The 18,532-nt window shown below is 37.9% G+C and overlaps 1 protein-coding gene across 7 annotated transcripts in view; it reads right to left on the reverse strand.

Moving 5' to 3' along the window:
* Positions 1–5,520: 5,520 nt before the first annotated feature.
* tspan33.L (tetraspanin 33 L homeolog) overlaps positions 5,521–18,532 on the reverse strand; it is an 85,080-nt gene continuing 72,068 nt past the window's right edge. For 4 of the 7 annotated variants that reach the window (XM_018250912.2, XM_041586603.1, XM_018250910.2 and 1 more), the window contains 7 exons: positions 18,141–18,198; positions 15,436–15,563; positions 14,405–14,479; positions 14,138–14,233; positions 12,536–12,664; positions 9,591–9,752; positions 8,514–9,155 (listed from right to left, as the gene is read on the reverse strand). In XM_018250912.2, the coding sequence (XP_018106401.2) occupies positions 9,054–9,155; positions 9,591–9,752; positions 12,536–12,664; positions 14,138–14,233; positions 14,405–14,479; positions 15,436–15,563; positions 18,141–18,198 (750 nt within the window). In that variant the 3' untranslated portion in view covers positions 8,514–9,053. Of the gene's footprint in view, positions 6,643–6,960; positions 9,753–12,535; positions 12,665–14,137; positions 14,234–14,404; positions 14,480–15,435; positions 15,564–18,140; positions 18,199–18,532 lie in introns of those variants that run through there. The other 3 variants (XR_005966315.1, XM_041586602.1, XM_041586604.1) reach the window with 3 other exon arrangements.

Below are 18,532 nucleotides of genomic sequence, written 5' to 3' on the forward strand. Positions count from 1 at the left end.
GCCATGTGGAGCAGAGCTGGCCACGTCTCATCTTGTTTGTATATGGCAATAAGCTTTGTTCTTATTGGTTCAGGACTGTGACTGACAGTGTTGCTTCACAGAATGGTTATTTTATCAGTTTCCCAGCTGCCTCCAGTCATGTGACTTGTGCCTGCACTTTAGGATCAAACTACTTTCTGGCAGGCTGTTATTTCTCCTACTTAAAGGGATACTGTCATGGGAAAAAAATTTTTTTCAAAATAAATCAGCAGAATTCTGCACTGAAATCCATTTCTCAAAAGAGCAATTTAAATTTTGAAATCTGTCACATGACTGGGTGCAGCTGGGAAATGTCTAGCCCCATGTCAGATTTCAAAATTGAATATAAAAAAATCCGTTTGCTCTTTTGAGAAATGGATTTCAGTGCAGAATTCAGCTGGAGTAGCACTATTAACTGATGCGTTTGAAAAAAACATGTTTTCTGATGACAGGATCCCTTTAATGTAACTGAATCAGTCTTAGTGGGACTTGGCCTTTACTATTGAGTGTTGTTCTTAAATATACCAGGGAGATGTTATCTTGTGTTAGGGAGCTGATATCTGGTTACCTTCCCATTTTTCTTTTGTTAGGCTTCTGGGGAGTGATATCACTCCAACTTGCAGTACAGCAGTAAAGTGCAGAATTCTGCTGGAGCAACACTATTAACTGATGTGTTTTGAAAAAAAACATGTTTTCCCATGACAGTATCCCTTTAATAATCTGCCCTTTAACATCAGCTTATATGACAGGCCAACCTCATTTTCTGCTTGATAATTTGCGTTGACCTCTAAGCTTAGCTTCTCAATAGGGTTGCCACCTTTTCTGGAAAAAACACCGGCCTTCCTATATATTTATCTTTTTTCCCTATTAATAAAATTGGGATCAACCATCATTTTTACTGGCCAGGCCAGTAAAATACTGGCCAGATGGCAACCCTACTTCTCAACAGCTGCTCAGAGCCCACTGAGCTTGTGAGTGACACTTTCCAAGATGGTGACCCCCTGTGACAAGTGTGAAGTCCTGGATCATCGCTGCTATTGAGAAGCTGAAACTTTAGGCTGGTGCAATAAGTTCATTATAAAAAAATATGGTATTTTTAGTCCTATGCATTTTTAGGGTTTAGTTCTCTTTTTAAGGCATCAATGACGGTTCTCGGGTCTGTAGCATAATTAGTAATTAGTAGCCAAATTAGATTTTAATCAAACTGAGTCAGTTCTTATGCTATGCATGTTCTTATGGCTGGCCTTTGTGGTGCTGATCTTGGCTGTCACTCAGTGTAGTATAAGAGGAGGGAAAAAATGGCCATTATCCTTCTCTATAAACCCTTGAACACACACATTACAGTAAATTTCTGTAACATTGAAGCACTCATGGGCAGAGTGGTTTATCTAAGTTCGAGAAATATTCTCAGCATTTTAGCAGTGAAACGCAAGATAAATATCTCTATATTTCCTGCATTTAGAATTTACAGGCATGTCTGAAAATTCTTCTCAAGTTATATGAATATCTTATAGGCTTCTACTAAACAGATTCTTTCATAACTGGTTTGCCCTATTGGATACAATGGATGTCGTAACCTCTGCCAAGCTGTTTAAGTGAGAAAACTCCAGTGTATACATGTTTGCAGAAAGTTGACAGTTCTAGTTTTTAGACCAATACAATGCTTCTTTTTTTTTTACACCATCATTCAGCTACCAACATGCTTGGTGTAAAAAGGATATGACCACCTAGTGCTTAAAACTCTTTAAATAGTGGCAGATACAATCAATAATAATAAATATACTACAAATTTGTTAAATGATTTTCTAAGTCAGGGGTCCCCAACTGCCGGGCTGCAGACGTCATAAAACTATGTCGCCGAACCTATCATTCAATTAACGTGATGCTCCGAATTGGACGCCAGTGCGACAGTATTGGATGCTGACCCCCCCCCGGTCCCTGCAAAAAATTTTGCTCTACACCTAAAAAGGCTGGGGACCGATGTTCTAAGTAACATTACATGCTTATAGCAGTTAAAGGTTTTCATGCCTAGCAATTATCCAAGAATACCATAGACCTATTGAACTATATAAAATAGTTTTTTATTATTATCTACAGGGTGTTACATGCAGGCTTTGACAGCGAATGCAATGACAGTTATCCTTTGCATTGCTTTCATATCCATTTATTTCAAATTCTCATTTAACCAACTGCCTATGTATAAGGTATGATTAGTTTCCCTACTGAGAAAAAGGAGAAGGAAACACCTGCTTTTACATATACACCTAAATAAGGAAAAATAAGGAAATCCGACCTTGTTGTTTCTGTGACCAGGATCAGATTGACAAGCAATTAAAATACTGTATACCCTAACCCTACCCCAAGGGTACAGTAACAGCTAGCTATTGTACTGTACCAGAGGGCATAGATCAGGGATGCCATTTTACAGTATTCACAGAAAAATGATAGGCCCAGATCCTGCTGTAAGAAGAGCATAGGATTCAGAACAGAATGACACTTCCGAGCTGGATGATTAGTGCTTAAAAGCTATAACAACATTACACCTCAGTGAAATAGGCCTAAAAAAATAGCACCAGACTTTGGTCTTAAGCCATACTTTCTTTGGCTATATCCAGAGAAATTGGGCAGAACTCTGACAACACCACATGAAACATGAAATTCTTCTTTAAAAGAACCTTTGTGCTAGGGAAGGCTGCTGCCATGACATCACTCATTTGAGCAAAATGGAGGCTTTGATGGCAAGCTATCAGGAAGGAAAAGCCTGTTTGCAAAACACTAATTTACAAGAGCTTTAAATAATGATATTCTGTATTCAGTACATGCAAATAAGTGCAGTCTAATCTTATGCAGGAAACTAAAGCAGTGTGTCCTGCCTGTGTAGCAGTTTTGCTAGTCCTAACCTCTCACTGCTAGGATTCCAGTAACATACATGCAAGGAAATTTGTAAATAACATGATGCAGTTAATGTGCACAGTTAAGTATACATAGTCATCTTTTTACAGGTATTGTCACATACACAACAGTTTGGCGCTTCACGGCAACATCGCTAAGTTGAAGCAGTACTGTGAAGCCAGTGTCAATACAAAGGGACCTGGCAGATGCACACTAGATACCATGAAATCATGGACATGTCAGCACTCCGAGTGGATGTGTAATTTATATCCTTAATGACCACTGATGCCAATGCTCTGTGCCAGGTAGGTATGCCACAGTCCTGCTGGTCCAGTGTAGGTGCTCCAGATTTGTTCCTGCATTACCCCAAGTGTGTATTACCCTGATTCAACACTGTGGGGCAAATTTACTTACCTTAAAAGTTGCGCCAGCGTTGGCTTCGCCGCAATTCGCCAGGCGTAGATTGGCCAGGGCTGTGCAAATTCACAAAGATCCGAAGTTGCGCACAAGTTACCGATCGTTTGCGAAGTTGCGCTAGTGATGTTACGATCAGCGGTTCGAAGTTACACTAGCATAGGCAAATTTGCATATGACCTGCAGTTAAAGTACAATGGCCGTATATGCAGCAGCAAACACATTACACTAAACAAGGCCAGGGAACCTTAATAAATGTGTTCTAATGCCCTACACATGTGCCCACAGTATAGTTTAGGTGCCGTATGTTATCAAATGAAGGGGGAAGGAGGGTAACAGCGTTTTTTTGGGACTTAGAAAAAATGTAAAAATTTTTTGGACCATCCCTGTCTAGTCTATTGCACTTCGCCTGGTCTGAGGTGGCGAAGTAAAGTTTGGCGCAAGAGGTAACGTTCATGAAAATCCGCAACTTAGTGAATTAGCGCAGTTATGTCCCTTCCCCTTGGCAAAATGACGTCACGCCGGCGAATTTTCGCTAGCGTTAGCCACTTCGCGCTTTAGTAAATTTGCCCCTGCTAGTTCTGCCCTGCTATTGTTCATAGACTATGATAAGTGTCTATGAAAGTGTTAAATTAGAGCCTACCACAGTAAAATTCCACTAGTCTCAGGATTTTTTGAGTTGTTTTTTACAGGGGATGAACTCTGATTTCACACATTTTTTTTTTTTTTTAAAGATTTTTGTTTTCCAATCGATTATGACAGATGTAAGAGAAAAGGGAAAAGAGTAATGAGAGAGAGAATCTGGAAAACAATTAGAAACCTTTCTCAAATCTTTCCTAAGCAGAAGAACATCAGAGCAACCTCTTTCTATCTCCTGACAACTTCCTTGACTACTTGGTGGTCAGAAGCTGACCAGCAAGTGGCGCTGTTGGAACAAAATTCATTCATATTAACAGCACATGTATCCCTTAATATCTTGGAATAAATAAATAAATAAATAATGAATGTAAATAACAGAAGTGCTTAGAAAAGCACTCTCATCAATTTTACATAAACTTCTTTTAAAGGTTTACTTATCCTTTAAAGATACATACGCACACAAACTACAGGTAAAAACACAGAAAGTTGTTAATGTGTACAACATACATAGTAACATAGTAAGTAAGGTTGAAAAAAGACACGTCCATCGAGTTCAACCTTTTTTTTTTTTAACTACCTATCTGCCAGTTGATCCAGAGGAAGGCAAAAAACCCATCTGAATCCTCTCCAATTTGCCTTAGAGGGGGAAAAATTCTTTCCTGACTCCAAAATGGCAATCGGACTAGTCCCTGGATCAACTTGGACTATGAGCTATTTCCCATAACCCTGTATTCCCTCACTTGCTAAAACGCTATCCAACCCATTCTTAAAGCTATCCAGGGTCGGACTGGGGGGACCGGGGCCCACCGGGACTGCTGGTCCAGGGCCCCCGCCCCCCTACTGCGCGCATGCGCGAGCGCACTTCTCGGCGCGCAAGCGCCGATACGCATGCGCAAGCGCCGATGCGCATGCGCAAGCGGTGATGCGATGCGCATCACCGAAAACTTTTTAAAATTTTTTTATACTATTAGAGGGGGTCTGGCCCGGCGGGGGCCCACGAGGGTCGGGGCCCACCGGGTTTTTTCCCGGTGTCCCGCCGGGCCAGTCCGACACTGAAGCTATCTAATGTATAAGCCTGTACAACTGATTCAGGGAGAGAATTCCACATCTCCACAGCTCTCACTGTAAAAAACCCCTTCCGAATATTTAGGCGGAACCTCTTTTCTTCTAATCGGAATAGGTGACCTTGTGTCAGCTGGAAAGACCTACTGGTAAATAAAGCATTAGAGAGATTATTATATGATCCCCTTATATATTTATACATAGTCATCATATCACCCCTTAAGCGCCTCTTCTCCAGCGTGAACATCCCCAATTTGGCCAGTCTTTCCTCATAGCTAAGATTTCCAATACCTTTTACCAGCTTAGTTGCCCTTCTCTGTACCCTCTCTAATTCAATAATGTCCTGTTTGAGTGATGGAGACCAAAACTGTACAGCATACTCTTACTGCTTTGAATAAAAATGTTGCATTGTGTATGGCTGAGGAATGGGCACAAATGGAGTTGCTGGTTTCTAGTCTTACAAAAAAATATGGGTATGTCAAACACAAAATTTCCTTGTAATATGTTTTGTTTTATTAGACATCTTTACACATCAATTGTATTCTCAATATTGAAAAAAGTAATATACCAACTCTTCACTTTTCATATTACAATGTAAAAGCAATATTTTGTTTCAACACAAGGAAAAAAGGCACATCCATATTGCAAGGAATATAAAAATGCATCCTATATGCTTACCTGCTGCACTTATAGGTCAGGACAGATATTATATAACACAGTGGTGAAGACATATTGTTTTTAAAACACAGTCTCTACATACTGGAGTAATTCGATATTAAGCAAAACAGAAGTGTATTTAATACTGCTACACTTGAGTGAGAACACATTTTTCAATATGCCAAGACTACAGAATTCTACTTCAGAGTAGGCATAATCCATCCATGTATATAGGTGTATTTATTAAGGTGGTCATACACCACCTATGCTTGTATATGCTTGTATGCTTCCGTCTCAATTTTCCTGTTTAATGTTCATTCTATGATTGTTCATTAAAGCCAAATACACAGACATTTTCAAATCTTACGAATCATCCACCACTGATCACTGTGTCATGATTAATTATGGCCATTGGTAAAAACATGAAAGCTCTGTGCAAAGCACCTACACATCAATAGAATTATAGATCTATGTTGTTTTAAACAATCTAAAGAGATCCCAAAATAATTGTATCAGGGCTATGGGATATTTTATCATTTTTATTGATGTTAAGGACATCTTTAAAGTACTGGAGCAAGAAATATCAAAAAATAAAATAGTGAATAGTCTTCTGTAGGGATGCACCGAATCCAGGATTCAGCCTTTTTTTTTTTTTTTTTTTTTTTTTTTTTTAGCAGGATTCGTATTCAGCCGAATCCTTGGGCCTGGCTGAACCAAATCTGAATTTGAATATGTAAATTAGGGGTGGGAAGGGAAATCACTTGACATTTTGTCACAAAACAAGGAAGTAAAAATGTTTTTTTTTTTCACTTTTTCCTTTCCCGACAATAATTTGCATATGCAAATTAGGATTCGGTCCGGTATTCAGCCGAAACTTTTCACGAAGGATTTGGCCGAATCACAAATAGTGGATTTGGTGCATTCCTATTCTTCTGTAACAGACTACAGGACCATGTTTATCTATGGCAGGGGTCCCCAACCTTTTTTTTTACCAGTGAGCCACATTCAAATGTAAAAAGAGTTGGGGAGCAACACAAGCATGTAAAAGTCCCTTGGGGTACCAAATAAGGGCTGTGATTGGCTATTTGGTTGCCCCTATGAGGACTGGCAGCCTACAAGAGGCTTTACTTGGCACTATACTTCGTTTTTATGCAATTAAAACTTGCTTTCAAGCTCGGAATTCAAAAATAAGCACCTCCTTTGAGGACCCTGAGAGCAACATCCAAGTGGTTGGAGAGCAACATGTTGCTCGCGAGCTACTGGTTGGGGATCACTGATCTATGGGGACTATTACAGAAAAGCTATTATATTTAAAGCCATTCACGGAATGACTACAAATGAGCACAGGAAAGAAAAGACACACATGATCTTGCATGAAATGGTCTGCATAATTTCAAATATAGACTGCAGAAATATTCAGTGCACAACCACAGAACCAACATTTTGAACATGTACATGTAAAAATATTAGATACATTTCCCTTTAGTTCTTTGTAATTTTTCCAAAAGCAATCACAACATTTTTGAATTTACACGTTTGATAATTGTTCATTGTATCATAAGCCTTTGACCATTATACCCGTCCCTGGGATCTGGTGTGCAACCCTCAAATTTATGCACAATGGTGACTATTAGAATAAAAGAAAATAAGACAGGCACTCTATACAACACAAGTCTGCACTCTATTCAGCTTCAAAATGAAATTATAAAGTGCAAAAAGTAAGGATATTCAGTTGTAACAGACATTCATGATCTATTTAGTGAGCATGTCATGTATTTTTATTTCAGTTTGATAAAGGGTGTTGCTTTGTGTGAGAGATCCATCAGTTAAGATGCTACATCTTCATAAGCATATAAACAGGTGCTGCAGACTTTGATGCATCTGGCACACACTAAGCAAATGGCAAGTCATTCATTTTTGTGTAATGAAAGATGTTGAGAAGGGATATTGAAGAATTAATATTTTCATACACATTCAATAGTCTGTCCAGGGATAAAACATAAAAAGAAGAATGCATCAAATGGGCATTTAGGGGAATTATGGCCATTAGTGAAAACAAAGCTCTCTGTGCACAACAACCTTCCATTTCCCAACTACACCAAGAGAAAATAGTGTTACTTCTAAGAACATTATTTTTCCTTGCCCCTGAGAAGCCACTATTTAAGTTTCTTTATAATACTTGTCACATTCAACTAAACCTGCTCTGTACTACATGTTGTGTCCTAAACTCTCTGCAAAAACAAAATAGCATGACCTGTCTGCAGTAAAACACATTGAAGAATTTTCATTGGTTTTTACAAGACACAAATGAGTACGGTTATGCTGAGAATACTGTGTGATACTAAAGGGGAACGGTCATCAATATAAACACGTGCTGAAATTATAGTGGACATTTAATTGGTTTTTTGAAAATGATCCTCAATAAGCAACAGCCAATTTTTTTAACAAAAAAAACAAGGATGGTCTCATGACCACCCTGGGTTTACCAGGAAGAGAATGGTGCACCCTTGCTCCAATTCATTGCAAATGATTTGTTTATGACTGAAACGTCTGACAGGCTGAATAATGAACTTTCAAGGTTAGCTTGAATTGGAAGGTACAGTTAGAAAGAATTCTGATGTGATCCATGATCAAGGCCTTAGCTCAGATATACAAGTGTGGGTTGTCTTTATACATTTATACAGTACATACATCTGGATCAGGGTTAGGGTATTAGCTATTATTCTCTATTTTTATAGCACCAACATATTTTGCAGCGCTTTACAGAACCAGTTAACCTGCTTGTATGGTTTTAGTCAAATGTGTCTTTTTTTGTGGCTTCTATTATAAAAATAACAGAATATTTTAAAGGCTCCATATAGCAAGAATCATCTAGTCTTCTGAAACAGCTGTCAGTATACAGTGAAGAAAAAAGTAACAATCTTGGCAATAATTACAAACTATTTCTTTTGTGTATCAGAAAATAAATATAAATTGCAATGATAAAAAAGTCCAAGCTTTTATAACATTCCTCTCTGAATAGCACACCTTGTTTGGACAATATGGATCCTTTTCCTCCTGGACTGCACTAATTCATATATTGTAAATCAATTAATGTCTTCCCACAGAAATGCAGACTTTATCCCTTGAAGTGTTATGCTCTGTAAAATACATTAAATCAAAATGCCACAATGCAGCCTCTGCCAAGACAATTGGAAACTATTCTGGGAAATGATAGTGCACCACTGTAGCTCTCGTTTTGTTTTTCCATAAAGCTAAAGCTTTCTGTGGCAATCAATGTGACTTGAAATCTGCTAGTACTTTTCCTGGTCCAGGAGATGTGCTGCAGTAATTGTTTAAAGCAAAGTTGGGCGCATGCACCTGGCCCTCTGTCAGTACCAAGGGTCTGTCTTGTGCTGTTGGTTATACCTCTGTAGTTTGATCTGGTCCCGAATTTGATTGATGAGAATTTGGGACAGGAGGATTCCAACCAGCTTTTCAAAGAAATAGAAAAATACATTTACAAAGCATTACAATAACAAAATTCAGCAAGGGCCTCTCTCTATTTGGTGGCATCATTTAAAGTATACTCACGTGTTCTACATGAATGCAATAAACATTATTTTTGGCTACTCCTTTACTCAAAAAAAAAAATCCAGTGTTAGTAATTTCATAAGCTAAACAAGGAAACTGAAACTAGTCCATGCTTGGGCCTTGTAATGTAGAGAATTTCATTCCAGTATACAACACCCCTCTTCCCTCTTGTTAGCAGGAATCCAATATGCAGGATTATATGTGCACTGCCTAGTGGAAAGCCTAGCCTGATATTAATGGCCTCCATATTTGCATGGCCTCCAAAATGCACTGTATTACACTTGTATACCTATCCTCCATGTATAAATTAACTTTGCCCTCAAATGCTTTGTTACCTGTGGGATTGCCAGTCCCAGGGCCACACCTCCCAGCAGGAAAAGATTACTGTGAATCCAGTTAACAAGTCTGTCAATGCAGCCATTGGTATGGATAAATTCGCCTGCCTCTAGATAGTCAAGCTCCTGCATTCCCTGTCCGCACAAGGTGTTGATGACAGCCTACAAAAGTTAGAGTATTACAAAATAAGATGTACAGAAAAGCACTTGACCATACAGAGTCATCTACTGTGTATATTTGTGAATATAATGCAGTGGGCAGATGTTAATAAGCAATACTAGCTTCAGTGATAACTAGCTTCCAACATGCATGCACATGTTCACTGGAAGCCGACCTATCATTCCGGTCCAGTGTATACTCGTGGCTTGCAATTCCTGCCATGAAACCTTGTAATGGAAGTGATGCAGCTAAACATGGTGGCTGCAGACACTGCTGTACAGCTTCACAGCCAAGAAGGTGGAAAATCTGAATTGCTGGTAATTTGCCCGCCCTATCCCCTGCGGTAAGAGATAGGGTGGGGAAATTGTGCCCTGGACTTTAAAGGAATTGTTCAGTGTAAAAATAAAAACTGGGTACATAGATAGGCTGTGCAAAATAAAAAATGTTTCTAATATAGTTAGTTAGCCAAAAATGTAATGTATAAAGGCTGGAGTGATTTTATGTATAACATGTCAGTCTGAACACTACTTCCTGCTTTGCAGCTCTCTTGGTTTACACTGACTGGTTACCCTGGTTACCAGGCAGTAACCAATCAGAGACTTGAGGGGGGGCCACATGGGTCATATCTGTTGCTTTTGAATCTGAGCTGAATGCCGAGGATCAATTGCAAACTCACTGAACAGAAATGTACCATGTGGCCCCCCTTCAAGTCGCTGACTAACTCAGAGTTATAGAGCTGAAAAGCAGGAAGTTGGATTCTGGACATCTGTTCACTCCAGCCTTTATACATTACATTTTCGACTAACTAACTATATTAGAAACATTTTTTATTTTACACAGCCTGTCTATTTACACAGTTTTTATTTTCACACTGAACTATTCCTTTAAGGTTAAAAATGGCTGGCAGTGTTTAGTTCCCCTTTAATTATATATGTACATTGCTTATTGCAGTGATAGTGTCTGACAAGTGCGGCAGGGTAGAGAAAGTAGAAAAAAATATCAAATTACTGTGCCTTCATTTTTTATGGGAAGGTAGAAAACTTGTTCAGAAGACACTGTGTACTTTCAAAGGTGATCAATAAAGTTTCTCTCTTGGTCTAGTGCTTCCACCTACTGGGTATTAGGGAGTAAGATAATTCTAAATAAACCAAAAAAAAGTAGAAATTTGGAACAAAATTAAAATTATGTAGTTATATAGTGATCTAGAAGATTCAATTGGTCATAAAAGTATGTTGCCAACTACTAACCCATATATATTAAACATCAGACAGCACAGTCTGCTCTTTAAAAGGGCACCTAGCATAGTAAAAAAAAATTTCCGCTGGAGGTACAGTCTAATAGAGCCAACACTCTGGTTCAGGAAAACCATACAATTTGGGACAGAAATTGCTCCTAGCAAGTGCTATGCAGTTTGTACCAGGAGTTAGGGTGGCAATGTTGGCTCTGCAATGTGAATAATGAGGAGCACGCAGCTCACTCATTCTGTACGTGTCTGACATTACATACATAATAAGTTTTATGTTATATTGTGAACACAGTAATGACTTATATGCTTTGCCACAAACTACAGTGGCCCTGGCCCTAAAGGATAAAACTACACTGAGCAAATAAAATAAATAGCAAATAAAGGTTTCGTTTATGGCTAAAGATATATGTATGATCCAGAAAAGACACAACCTATGTGCTGTTCATTCTACACCCTACAAGTTATCTTTCTCTCAAGCTTTTCAAAGATATGTTAGCTGCTTGCTGAAGAAGCAATACCTCTGACAATTAGTCTTTACTTTCTTGTTATTTCTTTGTGTTTTTGTTAAAAACACAACAAAACACAGCAAAATAATATTTAGCCTTGGAAAAGTCAGAATCTATAAATACACACTCTGCAAATGTCAAGATACTGAATTTGCATACTGTATCGACACACTGGAGTATTCACCTATAAACATAGCCACATTCTATATACAGGATCATCCATCCAAGGCTGAGAAGAATTGGATGATCTGTTTCAGACATTATTCAAGCCTTCTTAATGCAAGGGCCCTCAGCTACTGAAACTCCTGTCTCTACTGATGAACTACACAAAAACAGATACACTTCCCTTTAAGTACCAAGCACCAAATTATTATATTATTGTTACACTGCATTTAAGAAATGAGAAAACAATAAATGTGATCTTCTAATTAAGCCCCAGTATAAACAGCAACAGCGTCTGGTTTACCTTTTTTCTTTTATATGGGATGATGCATTTTTCCAATAATTAAGGGACTAAAATGACTGATTTCAAGGATTCTTAAAACAGATGCCCAATAGAATTCAGTGTAGTACTGCAAGATTTCTGCCTATTAAACTATGGAATGCCATGGCTTTTAACCTGGCAAACACTTTCTGATGATTATAAAATGGAGACAGTCAGGAGAGCGAAGATAAATTAGATAAAATTGGAACTGTTGGGAGAATGCCAGGAAACATTCAAGAATATTTAATGTTTAATATCTAACCCACCCAATGTAAATATCTGTTACTAACTAGTATAGAACAGCTGCATTTCTATCCCCATCTGGTCTCGTACACCCAATTATTTGTGCCGTCTACAGTTCAAATTTGGCCTATCGTGACAAGAACCATGTGTTCATATTAAGAGGTAATATGTGGAGAAAATAAACAACTGCAATTATGCCCCAATATATCACAGAAAGGCATGTAAACTTCACATCCTCTCTCCTGTTCTGCTTGCGTTGAAGGCTGCAGGATTGTTGTATTAAAATTGTTTTAATTCAGGCCTTACCTCCCCTTCATCATGTAGGCAGCAAGAGTAGGGTACAGAGCAGCGCTCCTGGCTGCGGTTTTCTGAGGAGCAGTTGAAATACATGTTCTGGGACCAGTCCTTGTAAGAGATGCCCCCACAGCAACTAAACTAGCACCAGGCAAAGCAGTTAAATGGGAAAGAAAGAAACACAGCATGAATTATAAAAAGCTGAATAACGAGTCATGACTGATAAACTAATATAGGGCAGTACGAAGCCAGTGGAACCATGCACTGTAACTATAAACCGTCTCTTTACATGTTTTGGTAGATTGTGTATTTATCAACTACTTTCAGGCAAGGTGAGAGAAAGATATGTACAAAATCTTTTAAAATTTTTACATTATTAGGTTATGCACAGGACACATGTCCATGCAGCACACACAAATACGCCATGTAAAAGGATGGAGGCGTTGTGCTTTAGCAGGATCTAATCTGGTGCAATTTAGTATTCATATAGATAGCCAGGTTGCAGCTATCTCGAGGAATACTACCTGCAATAATGAATTCCGTTCCTCTAGCAGTGTTATGCTGGGGATTTTAAGGGTTTCCTGGCATTTGCTGCTCTCCTATACACACCACAAATATTTAATGGCAACTTTTCTTTATCACCTTTTATTCTTTTGTGTAAGCAGTCTTTAGTATCCCATAACTTTGTTTTTATTTGATCTTTCAGGTTCACGTACTTTATGACAAGCATGCCGGCAGCTCTTTCACATAGCGTGTGTTTAAGTGCAGCTGTGCAGAGATGGAATGTTTACTGCACACAGGAAGCTAAAGGCTCATACTTTACAGTGTATGTAAATACAGAGACGATAATCCACACATATAAATGTTCAACAATACCCCTTTATAAAGTCAAAACATAATCAGCATGGTCTATTTATAAATTAAGGTGTAACTCACACAGCATATTGCCTTAGATAATGTTTTAGAGCTCATTGTCATGGTTACTCTGATTTGCAATACCTACATTTCATAGAACAGGAATGTGATCTTATTTAAACATTTTAGTTTGAGTTTTTAATACTTGATATCAAATTGTGGATGGTAGAATGATTTAATTTGATCAAATCAAACTCACTGCTTTGAACAACATTGATGTTTAATTTTTTTCAACAACTGCCCAGGAGGAACAGAAAAGTGTCTCTGCCATATACTATATATATATCCAGTTAACAGGTGGACAAAAAACACTTTACATCCCTGATACTGACCTCTCTCTTAACATAGGATGAGATTGATAATAGTAACACCCACATTAGAATAATATATTTTAATCCAGTAAACTTGCATTTTCTTACATTATATTAAGGTTCAGGTAAGTGAACTCCACAGTCTCGCCATTCTCACGGTCATACTCTTTTTATACCTTTCTTTGATCTGAAGGGATGTTGTTATGCCTCCGAGTCTACTGGTAAATCAACATCCATCAAGTTTGTTCAGGTGTCTTATTTACTATTACATTGTCAACATATACATCTTTTAGCTACCTAGAACCACAGCCTTCCATTTCATATAAGTTCCATTTCACTCATGTTCTAATATAGAATTTATTTACTAGCAGGGTCAGGTAATACTCACCTCTTTCTGCCCAAAATCTATGAGATTCTGCAAGTCAAGGTCATCGCGGTAATGTTCAATGGCATTGCTGATAATTTCACTTACTTTTCCACGCGCCTATAACAGATACAACCCACATTAAACTTCAATATCTTGTATCATGTAAATGTAAATTATTATTTTCAAACAGCTTGTACGGTACACAGTTAAATGATGTCAAAGGTCACCAGGTAATTCCTCAATTGAATTTCTTTATTCAGAAGCAACTTGGTCTTGGTAAAAGATTACCTTGTCTGAAAAGATGAATCCCACAATGCCCACAGCCAACTGAAGTAAGAAGACAAGCGTAAGACAAATTGAGAACTGTGGGGGGGAGGGGGAAAAAAGCAAAAATACTGCACATTAAACAGAGCAAAATACTACCACTATATAACCATATTAAAATCAAACACTGGCTTCAGTTTAAAATGAAAAACTGGAGCTCACTGTTGCTATTTGTTGCCTTAAACATGTATTTATGATGGATTAGATAAATTACAAATCAGCATGTTATTATTGGAGTAATGTCTTATACCTGCAAAACCAACCTCACCCACCCCTTGCTTCTCTTCTACGGAGACCTAATAAACATACATAAAGTACAAGTAAAATAGAATTTAACTGTAACCATAAATTTGCCTTTAGACCAAGGGCAGAGGGAGTGTTAGCTCCATTGCGCTCAGCTTTGTATTTTTCAGGCAGAGAGAAATGGATCTGCTCTGTGCCCCATCTCCATTCCATTCCATGGAGATGGGGCATGGGGCAGATCAGCTTCTTTTAGTTTGAAAAAAAAAAAATGCAGGCTGAGAGCAGCGGAGCCAAAGCTCCATCTGCCCTTGGCCATAGTCTGTGCAGAGAGATGATAAAAAATACACATGCCGATACAAAAATCAACTGCTGTGCTTTATGTGACCTACTTATTTAATAATACTTACTCCAATAAGGTAAACATTCAGTTTAAGATAATGGTGAATAGGTCATAGAAAAAAAACAACTTAATTTTTATCTTAGGTGGCAAATCTAAGTCATGCTTAAAAGTGACACATTTTTTTTTAACCTTATGAAAAGAGCCTGTTCAGTAAATAGGTTAAGCATCTGCAATATAAAGATGTGTGCAGCTCCTATTTCTCCTTTATGGCTGTGAAGTAGCACACACACAAATAAATTGTGTTTTTGAGTCTTGGAGTGCCAATTAATTACCACCTTTCTGTAACTGTCTGGCTTCTTAACTTCTAAAACCAAATCTGCTTTACTATTAAGTAGCAATATAGAGAACTTACGGTTTGCAGCAGGCAGATGTTTTCCCTCAGAGATCCAATGCAACCACAGAATGTGATAAGGAACATTAAAATCCCAACCCCAATAAGCAACAGGGCAGGATCCACAGCAAGACAGGCCATGGCAGCCTCTGCAACAAGGGAACAGGTGATCAGATTTTTGACTGCTGGAGCCTTTCAGCTTTTAAGTGCCCAACTTTTTCTTAATTAAGAAAGTTCGCTCAAGGAAAAAAACTCAACTAACAAGATTTTTTCCACCAAACCTTGGGTAAGTTCCTTAACTCACGCATAGGGTTGCCACCTTTTCTGAAAAAATACCGGCCGTCCTACATATTTATCTTTTTTCCCTATTAATAACATTGGGATTAACCATAATTTTTACCGACCAGGCTGGTAAAATACTGACCAGGTGGCAACCCAACTCATGCAGGGTTTCCTTAATTACTGCTCGAGTTAAAAGGCTTGAGCAGTCATAAACTGGCCCTAAAGTGTAGCAGTGAAAAAAAGACAGAGAATTCTGAATTACACAAAAGGTCATCTCTCATAGAGTCCATTTCAAGCAAATCATTTTAAAATCATTAAAATTCTTTTTTCTTTACAATAATTCAGCAGTCCCTTGTACTTGACCATAACCAAAACTCACATTTGGGTTTATTAAATGTTTTTCGCAGACTTTGGTGATCCAAATACAGAAATACCCCTTATCCGTCTAAAGGACCTGAATCAGCATCTTAAATCTGCCCATGTATGGCCAACTTTAGTATGGCATGGAAAGGATAAAAAGCAAATTTATGGTCTTTTGCCACTGCTTACATTGTACCTGTGTTGCACAAGTGCACAAATACAATAAGTTTAAACCGAAGAAGGTTACAGGAAATTATTCTAGGGGTTTCTGTCTCACTTGTATCAAGTGATTTATTTAAAATTTCAATGTCCTCAAATATTTCAGAACTTTACAACCTATTAACATAAAATGATGGCCTCTCCCTGTGCTATGATCTGGTGGGGTTGCCCCTTTCATGAAGAAAGCCATTTAAAGAAAAACTAAAGCAACCTTACTTTTTTTAAATGTCGCTATTATACCCCCCCAGGTCCCCTCCCCAACCACATAATCAATTGAAAAATGCTAGAAGTTTACTGTGACCCAATAATAAAATGGGAAATGCAGTGTTACACAACACTGCTGGTAGCCCTGCTTGGATCTCCACAATGCCTGGGGCATGTACATAGAAAATGCTCAGAAACATTGTTAAACGTAGACAAACTATATAAGACAGTAATGCTTCCATGGCTTAATAGTCTCTCTCTCCTTTCCAATTCCAGTGCAGATCCATTGCCATTTATACCAGTGCTTAATAAGGAAAGGGAAGCTTGGCAAATAGTTAAGGGAAAACTGTGCTCTTATCAAGTCAATAGTGTCTGAAAGAAGATGTGGCCACCATTTAAGATTTAGAGAATGCTTATTTTATACTATTTGCAACTTGTGTTTTTTTAAATCTACTTTTTGATCTGAAATTATCCATTCTAGAGTTTAAAATGTTGTCTAGTTGCTAGAGTCCTACTTACCGTGTTTTTAATAACAGACTAAAGAATTAAAAAAAAAAGATAGAGAGCCTAAATAAAGAGATAAGAAAACAATATTTGCAATAATAATCTACCATCACAATCAATAATTTCTAGCTTTCTAGTTGCTAACTCATTTTGGCTGTGTGGCAAAAATTATCTTTTGTGTTGTGCCCACTTTTTAAACCCATGTACAGAGAAGTGAGTGGGTCAGAACAAGTACACAATTATTTGAGTGAACCACAATTTGTGAGCAGCTCAGAGGGAACATTGCTGACAACCAGCTAGCATTTTACATTTAGGCAGAATATAAAAGCATATACAGTACATATACAGATGCTATTAAACAAGACCAACTGTAAAACAGTCTTAGAACAACAGTTTATATATCATCATATAAGTATAACATATATATCAATTTCACTTAAATGGCTTCTTTTAAAATAACTGTAAGCAGTGTTAGGTTTCTTAACTGGAATTATACTCGAGACCTTATGTTTGCCAAAAGAGAAGTGCAATATGAAACCCTTCACTAGAAAGGGAACATTCTCTCATTTCCAAAAACAAACATTCACATAAACCTATTACTACAGTTCAGCCCAGCAACCATTCACATGCACCTTAAACAAAGATGCTGCTTTATTTCATCTGATTTGAAAGTATGTATTAGTAGATACTCATTGTAAGTGTAAATAAATCTGTTTATAAAAGTAAAGGCTTATATATATGCAGTGTGGGTAATCATTGTAATCTTTGCTTGTGATTAGCCTATTCCAAGGCACTGTAACCAGTGCATGTACCCACCAGTAGTGATGGGCGAATTTGCGCTGTTTCGCTTCGCCGAAAAATTTGGGAATTTCGTGCGAAATGGAGAAAAATTCGCGAAATGGCCCGTTTTTGATGCTGGCGCCGTTTTTTTGACGCCGGCGCCCGTTTTTCACGCCGGCGTCCGTTTTTTCGGAAATTTTTTTTTGACGCTGGCGAATTTTTGCCGCAAATTTTCGCGGGCGTTTCGCAAATTTATTCGCTGGCGGCGAATTGCGCAAATTCGCCGCAAATTCGTGCCTGGTGAATAAATTTGCCCATCACTACCCACCAGAAAAATGTACTATAAAAACATTGCACAAGTGGGTCAGTATACTCACCAGCATGTTTCAAAAGACGGGCATAAACTCCAATACCCACCATCACCATGGATATTACCTGCAGTGCAGAGACAAAGGCAAATCAAAAAACATTTTTAGATTTCAATAGACATTGAGCCTCACCTCAGTGATGAAATCAACCAAGTAACCAGGGTAGAGCATGATTTTAAAGAGTATGGCATCGGAACCTCAGCTTTTCACCTTCAGAGTTACATTAAGACAGTAACAAATAAAACATATGTGCATGTATATTTTTGCTATATAACATTTTCCATCATTTCTTTAAAGGGGAACTATCGTGAAAGTGAATTGAATCAATTAAAAATTCTGTACCGTTTCTGAAATAATCAAGTTTATCTTTTTTAATTTCTCTCTCAGTATCTTTTTCTGTT

The sequence above is a fragment of the Xenopus laevis genome, chromosome 3L (genome assembly GCF_017654675.1).
Source record: "Xenopus laevis strain J_2021 chromosome 3L, Xenopus_laevis_v10.1, whole genome shotgun sequence".
Lineage (NCBI taxonomy): Eukaryota > Metazoa > Chordata > Amphibia > Anura > Pipidae > Xenopus > Xenopus laevis.